Source organism: Camarhynchus parvulus, chromosome 4 (assembly GCF_901933205.1).
Source record: "Camarhynchus parvulus chromosome 4, STF_HiC, whole genome shotgun sequence".
Classification (NCBI taxonomy): domain Eukaryota; kingdom Metazoa; phylum Chordata; class Aves; order Passeriformes; family Thraupidae; genus Camarhynchus; species Camarhynchus parvulus.
Window position 1 is genome coordinate 23,155,329 of NC_044574.1, and position 13,219 is coordinate 23,168,547.

At 36.7% G+C, this 13,219-nt stretch overlaps 1 protein-coding gene across 1 annotated transcript in view; it reads right to left on the reverse strand.

Moving 5' to 3' along the window:
• RFC1 (replication factor C subunit 1) overlaps positions 1-13,219 on the reverse strand; it is a 33,260-nt gene that overhangs the window by 18,885 nt on the left and 1,156 nt on the right. The window contains 3 exon segments of the mRNA XM_030947077.1: positions 7,264-7,383; positions 8,516-8,591; positions 9,540-9,671. Of these exon segments, the coding sequence (XP_030802937.1) occupies positions 7,264-7,383; positions 8,516-8,591; positions 9,540-9,671 (328 nt within the window).

Below are 13,219 nucleotides of genomic sequence, written 5' to 3' on the forward strand. Positions count from 1 at the left end.
AATTTATCCAAGAGAAAGTGGCATTTCAGCCAAGTCAATTCACAACACATTATATGGAAGAGAAAATTCAATCCCAGGCCCTCAGCTGACACCAGCAGGTTTTACACAATGCTAAAAGCTTTACTATTCTCCACACAATTTATTTTCCCAATGCAGCAGTAAATGTCCTACTGCCATTTAGCTCAATTTAACAAACTGTGACTATTCAGGGAGATTTGGATACTGGATGCTGTAGACTCCTAATTTACAATAGTTTCAAGTCTGAATAGGAGATTACTTATCTCAAACAATTTCGAGAATATTTCTGGTTCTTTCAAATTTTTCAGTTTAACAAAAAAAAATTTGCAGGAATAAAATATACTATTACTGTAAATCAGCAGTTGATGTAGATGTAATTACATTTATTTGTCTTATTATTACACAAATCCTAGTCTGCCCCCCAGCTCCCAGCTTTTCTTAAACTAAGGACTGCTCAATGCTAAAAAAGAACTTTTACTTATTATTGTTATCAGAGGATCTGTGTGCAATATTGACTTTTTTCATTATTCACTTATAACCACAAATAGCAATAAAACCCAACAGGATATTGCTTTCTCTTAAGCAGAAAGAAGTAAATACAATTAGATTTTAATTTAAAAAATTATGCACTCAGGTCATTTAGGAAGACAGTACTACATATTATCAATAGTTAGAACTTGGCTTTAATTATGTTGTTCCAGGAAATGACAGGATTAGAAGCATTTATTGACTGCAAGCAGTGGCTGAAGACAGACAAGAAACTCACATATGAACAGTCATTGATAAATAAAAATAAAGAAAAAGGAGAATGAGAACATGGAAGTTGTCATTAGGAAACAAAACGAGCCTGATTCTATTAAAAGTGGGTTTCAAAAGAGGCTTTAGGGGACTGACACTCAGGCTACATTTTCATCCCAGGTTCAGCAAATCCATAAACACATCACAAATTCACCTGATCTCCAGGCACTCCCCTTAGTTCAAGTACTGATAAACCCAACGTTTTTAGCAAAACCTTAACACTTTTCCTCAAAACAAACAAAACATACACCAGGTGCCACAGAAGTGAACAGCAAAGTTAATCAGCTGCACATTTCCAGTTTCCTTATAAGCATGAAGGCAACCTGATTTACAACTCTGAAATGCCAAGACAGTGATACTATTGCTGCTGCACTAATCAGATCAATGGTGCTCAACACATGACCTGTAAAAGGAAAAAGATGTGTTCTTATTCATACCAGCAAGCCAATAATTTGTGTCAAATAAAAGTGAAAATTTGGGTTTTAACTTGCAAAAATTGTAGATTAATTGCATTCTTATAGCAATTGCTGGGCAAACCTCGATACAGCCTTACATGGGGGAATAGACTTCACTGAGAAACAGGAATCAATTTCAGCATCAACTAGACGACCTTTCTGTTGTAAAACCTTTCTAGAGCAGAACACAACTATTCCAGGAACAGTATTTCCTGTTTACATTGATCAATTTTTGTGTGCTATGAATGAAAAATGAAATAAAAATGAAAAAATATCCTGAACATACACTATTTTTTCCAGGATCAGCTCAGAACTACAAACACAAGTAAAGACCAAATATTCCAGCTGAGGCTTCTGGAAATCAAGTACATGCAGCAAAGGGCAAGCTAATCATGTGATCAACGGAACACACAGGCAGTGACGATCAGGAGATTGCTTTTAATTATTTTGTACACAAACACTACACATGAAGCGGGGATCTATTATGCCAGGCAATGTAGGAGGACGAACTTCCCTAGCAACAAACAACTGCCATGCTGCAGGTTTAAGAGCTATTCCATGACGTTAAAGCACAGCTGGCTTTTATTTCACATACTGCTACAGCAGCAGCACAATTATGTTAATAAACCAATGCCAGCAGGTCACTTGTAACTGTTTATTATTCCTCTTTCTTACCCTCACCCTTTCTCAAAAGAGCTTCACCTGCTGATTACCGAACAACACCTGTGGTTGTTCCCTAACTGAGCCTGATAAAAATTATCTCAGCTGTTTTAAAAATAAATTCAGATCCTTGTAAAAGGCTTGGGTACAGGAATGATCTCAGCCAATCTAAAAAGGGAGCACTCTACTGCAGGCAGGGACAATGGCAACAAGCAGCATAGGAGAGGCCCTCAGAACAATGTATTTTATTAATTTATTATTTCTGTACCGTTGAGCTGCTCCTCACTAGAAAATGTAATTCCCTGGTTCCTATTCTATTTAGGATACAAAATATCTGAGGCAGGAACAGCCTGTTACTATGATGTCATAAAACCAACTCCAAATATAGGCAGGGCATGTACAGAGCATAACTAATTTCTACTTATGTTGAACGACATTTGTAGACTACTACATATGGATTTCTGCATAGAGCTAAAGGACTACATCCTAAATTCATTAAATCTACATTACTTGTAAAAAATTATAACATTCTGGACATTTTTCAGTTTCAATGACACCTCTTCTGCACAAGTACTTAAACAGGTCCTGTCCTACAGGACCTACCATCTCCAGCAACAGGCACTGCAGTCTAAGCTAAATGGAGGGTGCAGAAAATAAAGCTTGTCTACAGTCTTAGTATTGACTTTATTTACTTTACCTATGCATGGGTCAGTAGCCAACACTCCCAACACTTGGCAGGACTGAGTTTTGTACTCATCTTTTGCCTAAAGTAACTCTTTAAGATAACCACTTCTCAAGAAAGCCAGCAAGTCTATTCCAACTCCTCCCCTGCAACTCCTTCCAAAGAACAGATGCTGTGTGATTAGCTTTATATTTTTCTTTCTTTCTCCTCACTTAAAAAAGCTAGTAGTTGCAACCTACATTTAAAAATTTAGATATTATGTCATTAAGTCATGTTAGATTTTTCAGGCCATTTCTCAAAAACCTAACTGATTTTAGATGTAGTACAAACATGCACTTTAAACCACAATTGTTAGCATTTGGCCTATATTGACATGTCAAGGTTCTGTGCTGTTATAAAAATATAAAGCTTACATGAATCATTTCACCTTTACATCCCTGAAACAAATTTACCTTTGGATTTTTCAGTTACAAACTTAGAAAGTTGCCTCTGCTTTATTTTTCACTTTGAGATAAAAAGGTTTAGGGATACAACACTGAAATGCAGTTAACTACCATGAGTTAGACACTTGAGTGCCAAACTACACAGCCTTTGATATCCTTGGTCCAACACATACCAAATAAAATTGTTAGTCAAGTCTGTATGCTTAGTTTTGGGACCACTAAAATACATAAGAAGGCTGAATATATTTAAACCAAAGTAAATTATCTTGATCTGCAAATCCATCAATTATAACAACTCCTTCCAAATGAAACGCTTGCACTTGGCATAAAAACAGCTGTGTGTATAACCACAGCAAGCAATTAGAAGGAATCAGTCCACTAACTCAGTCCAGCTTATTATTACTGAAACTTCTATTCACTGGAGCAGGTTACCTTCCTACAACAGTAGTTCACAGAAGCAGATCTGAATCCACCATGCAATTAAATTTCCTGCTCTGGCTTAATTGCCTGAAGTTACCTGTGTAACAGGAATATTCAGTAATGCCGTGTGAATAATTACAAAATAGGAAAAAAGGTAACTTTGAGTAATCCAGTCAAGTATAAATGTGCTCATTTTTTCCAGCTGCAGCTCAGGCAGCTCAGCTTACTGAGCCTCTCAGGACACTGTGCTCTGTTTTCAAACAAAATCAATCAGCGTAGGAAAAAAAATCCAAACATAAATCCTCTTTTTACATTTTGAACTAATCCGGGAGATTAACCAGTTAAGACCAGTTACTCTGGCAGCTCAATAAGGAGATCTGAAAGGGAGAAAGAAGGTCTCCAGCATGGAGAATAGAACAGGCAGAGGAAAACAGCAACATCTTGAGCTAACACAGCTACAGCTTGAAGACCTGCTACAGAGACTAAACTAAAATTAATTTTATTTCATGTCCTACCACATTTTAAATACAGGCTGACAAGTAATGTCTTCTGATACATGAATCCTTTTTTTAGTCAGAATTACACTTATTTCTCAATATTGCTGTTATCCTAGTTTCTGTAGAAAGAAAAAAAGACCACTTCTATAAGAATAAGATTATATTATTTCATGCACACCTGGTTTACACCTTCTCTCCTATTCAGGGAGTTAACTACTATCATACACTCACTATGTTCATACAACACTCTTAAGAGTTTGAGTACAAGAGCACATTTACATTACATGGCCCTTATGTTGTACTGCTGGTATTCCCAAACTTAACCAAATCAACTTTAAACAGGCTCACTCCTCAGTAACTTTTGCATTCTCCTCTACAACACCCATCCCCTGCTTCTTCAGAGGATTTCTGCCAGAACCCACTCTCATTCCTCAAACGCATATCAAAACTCCCTTAAGGTTCAACTACAGCTCCTCAACTGACCTTCCATGAAACACTTCAGAGCAAAGTTGGTACACAGAGTACTATTTATCTCCTCCTCACATTTTCACTCATGTATAGCATTTTCCAGAAGTAAGTATTGCCCAGGAAGTGCCAGCGACATTTTATTTCCCCATGAAATATTTCAGTGAAAGACATGCTTATTCACTGACAACCTGCTCCTCATTTGAACCTGTGCTTGAATGTAGGAACTATTTTTTTGCCCACCAGTATTAGCACTTAATTAATTTTTTGTGTGAGGTTGTTTGTGTTTGTTTTGTTGTTTGTTTCCCTATCCCCAATATTCTCTACATTAAAAGAGTCTGTATTATCAAGGACCTTCACAAGCTATTCTTTTTATCCTGTCTTCGAAGCTCTAAAGAAACTATTTTCCACTAACCTGCCGACCTCCTCAGTTCCTACCATGTCAGTTTTTCTACCTTTATAAATAATTCTGCCTACCACTACTATAATGCTTTACTATTTTTAAAAATACTCAAGCAATCAAGGCAATTGCTACACTGACATGATTACCTCTACAATGTCTATGAAAGCAAAGTATTCACTTCAAGCGAGGACAAAATTCTTGCTGAATAACCACCTATGATGAAACCAGATGAGGTACAACAAACCACACTAACAGGTCATCTACAAAGCTCAAGGTTCCATACTTCTTTAAACAGTGCAAGTACTATTTTAAAAAGTACAATGAACATTTGGATTTTTCCCAATTCCTTAGGACTGTACTACCAATAAAAAAGTCTTTTTTTCCCCCTTGTTACTGTGCAGAATAACTTAGTTTTATTTTTGACCATCATTAAACTAAATATTTATTTAGATTAAATGTATCAATAAAAACAAAGAGCAACTATTCTTGCTTTGTTCTTTTGCCTTTTAAAAAAATTAACTTGTTCACAAGCCAATAAGAAACAAAGCAATGCAATAACCCAGATCAGTCTACTTTTATACAAACCAAAAGGTTCATTTCCCCAAACACTTCTGGAGAAAGCTGGGTACCACACAGATATATAGATCAGCTGAAAAGAAATTCCAGCAACAAGAGGAAGAAATTTTCAAATTAAATTGAAAAACAGGTTGAGGCAATTAACTACCAAACTTTTACTGCCTTCTTGATGCCAAAAGGCTCTTTCAAACACTGCCATGGACAGAGCCCTTGAGAAAGAGATTCTGACTTTTGAGTCCAAGCAGCATAGTCTTGATTTAAGTTTTCAGTTCCATAACACTAAAAAAAAGGACAAATGTCTACAAATTTTGTTAGGACCTTTTCTATCTATATGTCTACATTCCTATTCTTGTAAAACACATTTATCTCAAGCCAGCTGCTGTATCAATACCACTTCAATGCACTCAGCTTGGCAGTTCTATCAAGCTGAAGAAACAATTTATAGAAATTATAAGTAAACAAAATTCAAGCATTATGTCTCAAGGTTATAAAGGCATTGTTTTAGAATACACTGTTAAATCAAACCTGTGTGTACTTAAGACTCTTTTGATAAGAGTAACCTTGAGCCCATGGTTTTCAGAGATAATAACTAATAACCTTGACTAGTGTTCCCATGGTATCCCTATGCAGAAAAATCTGATTACACCACTTGGAATTGCATAATAAACCTAAATATATGCTGTTTATTCCCCAGAAATTTGATCATTTACCTACTCTGGGATAAATGCTTTTAAAGATCCTTTTAATTAGGAAAGAATGGTGGGAAAAACTGTCAAAGGAAACAAAGCTTTGAGCAAAAGGATAAATAAGACAAATAAAACGTTCACGTTATTTTGGAAAATTGAGTTCATTTGAATACCTGATGTGGTACAGCAGTATGCCAGGTCAACTACCAAGGACAAGCAAAACAAGCACCATGTATCTATCTTAGAGACATAAAAGACCCCAAGGGGAAAGAAAAGTATGGAAAAAAACAGCTGAGCCACGCTTCTAATGCAATACTGCAGCAAACAATCCCTTTTTGTTTTAAAAATGCATTGCATTTTTATAGGGAGGCAATGTTTATGCTCAGCAATAAACTTACAAAAAAAATACTACAACACCTAAGGAAAGTGTCCACTCTTCCAAAATAAGCATAATATAACTCAAAGAGGGATTACAGAAGCCCTACTGAAATTCTATTATTTAAAAACCATGTTTTAATAAAACAGGCTTGGATTCAAGTCTGTTAATTCAATCACAATTTCTTCAGGAAGTACTGTGGCTAGTAAAGAACTCTACTCAGAGACAAATACAGAAGGCAGAAGACAGAAGGTACAGCTTCAGCCCATCTCAGAGTGGGTGCAGAAGTACAGGCAACCACTGCAGCAACTGACAAAATAAATGTTTGTATTGAGAGGTAAAAGAACTTTTTAGTGACCAGCACATCACACAGAGATTAGACATGGAAGGTTATATACCTGGTAAAATAAAAATCCCTGCAGCCAGCCATACATTTCAAAGTATGCTAGTGAGCAGCTAAACTATATTAAAGGTAATTCCTTAACTTCCTCCCCTACATCTACTGAATTCTCTTAAGCAAGGAAGCATTACCTCATTAAACCATATGCCTATTTAAATCAACCTAAGCCACTACTCACCATCACCTCACTTTTCACCCTGCTCCTGACTTTACAGTACTTGAGGCTAAACTTCTGAAGTGTTTTTGGTTAGCTTGTTTGAGGAGAATGTAATTTGTCCTCCCCAATATTAGGTTTTATGGTCACATTTGAGTCTATCAAACAATCCACCCCACTATAACATAACCCACTCCACTACACATATAATGATATATTTCTTCCATTACCTGTCTCTGAAATATAAACAACAGGATCCCGCTTTAGAACTTTACCAGATTTTGAAGCAGCTGCTTTTTTCTCGGGTGACTTCTTGGATTTTTTCACTGACTGCACCTCCTCTTCTGAATCTGTGTTTTGACCACAACATAAATGTAGATTTCCTCCACATACACACAGGCTTTAAGTATTAGATCACGTAACAGTCAACATGTGTTCACATATATTCAGCCGAGTGAGAGAAAGACTCCATATTCCTACCATATGGTAGGAAGGTCAGAGCACAGCTTCCTTTTTCATCCACCATATAAATGACTAAATGAAAATTTGGTCAGAACTCAATCTTGACAGTGTTTTTTTGTTTACATAACAATAAATATTTTGTTATTTATTTCAGTAACTGCTATATCTGTACAGCAATCTTTCTGAAAATGAATGCAACCTTCAAAAACACTACAGCAATTTACTTCAAAAAAAAACCAAACACCCAAAATGAAACAAAACAAAAAATTAAAAAAAAAAAAAACAACATAAAACCCACAAAAAATATACTATTATGCTGATGTGTTCCAGTAGATGGAAACCTATTCCAAAAACTAACAACAAGCAAAAACCAAAAAACTACAGAGGTGGTACTCTGATTTTTCAGGAGAACACTGGTGAATTGCCACTCACATCACCAACCATTCTGCATATCCCTAAAGCTGTGGAGATGACAGATTTATACTACTGTGGATTATGGATCCCAGCATCTACATGAATAAAGAGGAGAAACTGAAGAAGCAGAGACAACTAACAAGTGTTAGAGAGGGCTAACCTTCAGAGTCTCTCTCTTTCCACGATAAACACAAATATATTGTAATTATATCTAAAAACAGAGTGATTATAGTCAATTGACTTGCGTACTGGCACCCTGTATAAAACAAAACAAACAAAACCACCATCAACAACACCACCAAAAACCCCCAACAAAAAACCAGTTTTCCCTCTTGAAGAGCTTAGAGTACTGTTTCTCTTTTTCTGTCCTACTACTAGGACAGAAGTTCTAAAGGATTAGAACTTGCCAAATCTCCAAACAATATCAGTACTTCAGAGGTAGCAGCAATATATTAATTTTGTACTCCTACTATTCCTCACTGCTGAACAGGAGCTGTTTATAAAACTCAACCCACAAAAACTTTCAGATGTACAATTTACCTAATCAACCTTGCATGCTGATGCAAGAAATACAAAGGAATATGCAGAAACAACGGTGAACACTACCTGAATCATAGATTATTCTTCTCTTCTTTTTTGTCCGCTTCTGTTTGGAATCATCTTCACTGGATGAATTATCCACCTAAGAGTAGCAGTCCATTAGTTCACCCATTAAACAGATCCTCTCAGCTCTTAGTCACACATTCAAATTTATGAGTTTCAAACAAATTTTAACAGAAATTATTTGTTTTCCAATATCACACTTAAAAACAGTCTTGTGCTAACTCCTGCTTTGGAGGGGAAAAGATACAGCACGGAGAAAGTAAGGAAGAATTTTCACATTGAAATTACATAGTCAGAGCACTTATTTAAGTAGCATCTCGCTACTAAACTGTTGTGTTTCACGTTACACAATCCAGCCCATTAGAAATTCTTCCACTCTTTAAGTGATTTTTAAACTAGCTTTAGCCATTGCTTTCTTTTTTATACAGCTCAGAAGATTAACATAGAAAGTAGTCTGAAACCAGAACCCAATCTAGTTTTAATCTGCCATTTTAAAGAATCTGACTTTTGCAGCAGGTTTAGAGAAGTGATCCCGACAAAGATACTGTTCATGTTTCCTGCACAGGTGTTACAAAAACTGGTCAGCAGGCACCACACAACAGACTTTTACCTCATTTGTAAGCATGACACATTTATGATATGTCTACATCTACTGGGCACAAACCTTGGGTTCATTAGACTAAAAACTACATTAGCAAACCTACTTAGAGAACTGTGGCCAATAGGCAGAATAACTTCAAATATATCAGACTGTTCTTACATGAGCACTTAACCATAACGACTTCTACCTACCTTTGTCCTACAAACCAAATTTTCTAAATTAGCAATTTTCTTCACCACCTACAAAGTTTTACTGCTAGAAGTTAATTTTAAGTGGCAGTTTCCTCCCATGTCTATAAAAACAATTAACATATAGTCTGTTATTTTAGTATATGAGAAGAACCATGACTTTACAAAATGCTACATACACAAATAATCCAGCATCAGTGAAACCAAGCACTTCACAAATATGAAAAGCAAAACTAACCTTAGTCTCCTTTTCCCTTTTCTTCCCACTTGAGGGTCCTTCACCATTTCTAATTTTTTCACTCTTTTTCACAGTCTCACACCCTTGTCGCTTTCCAGGAGGTATAACACCAAAGAATTTCCGGATATCCTAGTAAAAGGGAAAAGAGATTTATAAACTTTTAAATACAGACAGCTCTTCACACTACAAAGTAGCAGTGTACTGAAGGTTACCTTCTCAACAGCTCCATTACATTTATTGATTTTGAAATTTTGTTTACAGTTCAGAAAATAAAGCCCAGATAGTTAAAAGTAGCTACTCAAACATCCACACCCCCTGACTCTAATCTTTGAATCATGAAAAAAATTTATTTCTTTCTTAGTTGGTATCTTCACCACTATATACTGCAAGACAAACTTCCAGCAGCAATAAAATACAATGACTTAAGACAGATGTATAAGTACATTATTTTTTCTGATTATCACAAACCTCAATGAAACTATTTCTATAGTTAAAATTATTAACACAGCTCTGAAGTAGTGTCCCATGTGGAAAGAAAGGACCAGGAGCTTGAAACAGTGAAATAATGGCACATACTGCATTCTCCACCTTCTCATAAAATTTTAAGACAGTAACTTACACCTCACTAAAAAACTAGCCAGCAAGAAACTTACAAAATTTAAATAAAGAAAAATAACACCAAAATCTATTTTGTTACCTTACTGTAGTACCTGACCACAATACAGCCATAACAAATCCAGTTTTATTAAAAAAACTTGAGGAAAGAGGTACCTGGCTGGTATCACCACCTCCAGGGTTAGCAGCCATTTTAGAGCAAAGCAGCACCTCCTGTGGCCTAAATCACAGCCAGCAGGTAAAGGCTGCGGCTCAGGACTCCCCTGGACACAGCTGGGAGCTACTCCTCACCATGGAGCTCAGCTGGCACTTCCTCACCATTACAGGGAACCACAAGTAAAGTACTGGCATCAAGTCTGATTGATAATAAGGGGTCCTTGAGGCTCTTTTACCAGAAGTCAACTCCTGTCAGTTTGGATTTAGGGCTTAAAATCAATGAACACATAATTTGAGAGCATAAACAGCAGATGGGACATGTATAGATTCATTCAGTGCATTTAAAACAATTTTCTAGAATTGGAAATGTTGTTTCCTGTAAAAATTTAGGCTCTTTGTGTTTTAACTGCATATATTAATACGGATTCAACAAATGGTAGATTGAAAATCATTCCTCCTCAACTTCAACCTTTTCTATCCATGGACTTCATGCCTTGAAGCACAGATTTTCAAGACTCTACTATTTTACATATATTCCTACAATGTAAATGCAGTACTATAGAAACTCAGAAATTTTGACAGTCAATACCTATAGCTAATAGGTCTGAAGAGAGCATCTATTTAAAAAGTCACCAAGCAGATATTTGGACTTAATTACTCAATTGTACTCATCATTACTAACTTCCTTTTAGGCTTAAGGTAACATAGGCAAGAGAAAAACAAGTATCATTAGATCTTTTATGTAGTAAAAGAATTTAAATACTTAATACAACACTGCAAAATAAAGTGACTTTAAAGTTCTCTTTTTTTTTTAAATAGTTGTTAAAGTTTTAAATATTTGAGAATTTTAGATCAACAGTTCGTTCATTCTACTGTTTTCACTAAAAACTGTTAACTAAGTGAGGTGCTCTGCAAATCTACCTTGTTCTGCCAACCTCTGCGCTACCTGGAAGTTGTTACGAGAGGGAACATGGATATATCCCAAAATTACAGTCATCAAAGTTGAACACTTTATAAGTGATAGCAGGGAATATGTATTACATTGGCTAGCCCAGCTTAAAACCACATGTCTGCTTTATTTCTAAAGTTATTCAGTAGGCTTCTCCAAAGGCTTTTTAGCAAGATTTACTAATCAGTGTTTTTCCGCTAACGTGATCTTGAGTTTGGATTCCAGTTCTGGAATCAGTTTTAAAGTGTAGATAATTTTGGCAGAAGCTTTGCAGAACCTTTTGGTGTTTTGAGAATAGGCAATAATGTTAGAATTTTTTAAGATTTATACAAGTTTTATGAAATGCAAACTTAAAACACACAGCCCTAAGCTACAAAGGAAGATTGACATCTATGCACAGCCTTCTTCAATATTCTGCTATAAATTCACCAATCTTCTTCAGCTATCCTGCTCCTCAGAGGAAAAGGTACCCTTGCTGACATAACACAGTGAATAGAGAACTGCTTGGGAGAAAAGTTTGCCTCAGGGCAACAACAAAGTTGCCTTTCAGTGAAGCTTTTACCCAGGAATCATGAAACAGATTTTTCATGCTTTTTATAAAGGCATACCAGATAAATTATTAATTCTCTGCATAACTAATTGCAAAAATCAAGCCACATTAAGTATCTATCATTCCAGCTTAGATCTTAGATGGGACCACTTTCCTCCCTCCTGGGCTTATCTATTTAACATACTCTGATTGACCTTCCTATTGGTATATTATGCCATCCATACATACATAGGACCACCAGCTGGAAAATCTGTATGTTCAGCTTTTACCTATGCTTGTTGCAATGAGGAAAGGCTGCAACTGTCAAGTTTCCTCCCAGGACATGCCCCCAAAACCCACAGCAATGTGTCCTGTGTATCCTGGAGATACTCACCAACATGGCTGTTCCCTTGCCCAAAAGGCTAAAATTAAAACAGGCCAAAATGTAGGTGTGGCTCCCCAGGGCTGCTTCAACACAGCACCAGCAAGGAAGAACTGTGAGCAGTTCCACCTAGGCAGGAGTTGTAACTAAGAATTCTGATTACTCTCACCCAGTTAGGGGGTGAGTTATGCCTGGCATCTGAAAGGCCTAAAAGGCTGCTCAGCTATCTTAGAGCTGTATGGCTGTGCCACCCAGTCCTTGCCTGTTCTGACTACTGCTTCAAATCCTCCATCTTACACTGTAACAGAACACCACAGTAATTAATCATGCCAGGCTGCAAGTTCACTCTCGGAAGATTTGTATCTGTCTCTTACTGGGGAGAGCAACACAAACAGAAACTGAAACCCACTTGTTAGGTAGGACAAACACTGGGAACTCCAGGGGTGCTTTTACAAGCCTAGAGTTTAGTAAAGCAGAATATTTTCCAACGTAACATCATATAATCCAGTCTGCACCTCAAAATACAAAACAGAAAACTGAACTTCACCAACCTAGCTCAATGACTGCAGTAGAAAGTAATGCACCTTACTTCACGTACTGTGTCTCAATGAGGGTCTTCCATCAAAACAATCATATTTCTTTCCAGTCTGCCTATTTCAGTGCAAGTTTTGCTCACATATCAGCTATGACACTTGGTGCTTCCAGAACAACTGCACTAACTAAATTTATAAGTATAAAAAGATTTATACTATCACCTCAGTGAAACCAGTAACACCTGCTTGGGTAACTACACTTAATGAACAGTTACTGAGTGTGGTAACAGCAGCAGTTTTACAAGCAATATCACAGTTGTAAGTGATGCTCCAGCTCCAGCCAGGAGTGTCCCCCTCAGAAGGGGAAACTCAAGAAAACCCTGCCCCCTGGGCATTCATCCCTCGGGTGTACTGCTGTAGCTGGATGCTTGGGAACTGGGTCATGGCCACTAATCTGGGTGAAAAAATAAATCCCTTCTAATACAAATCAGTTTGTTGTGTAACTCTGCACACATC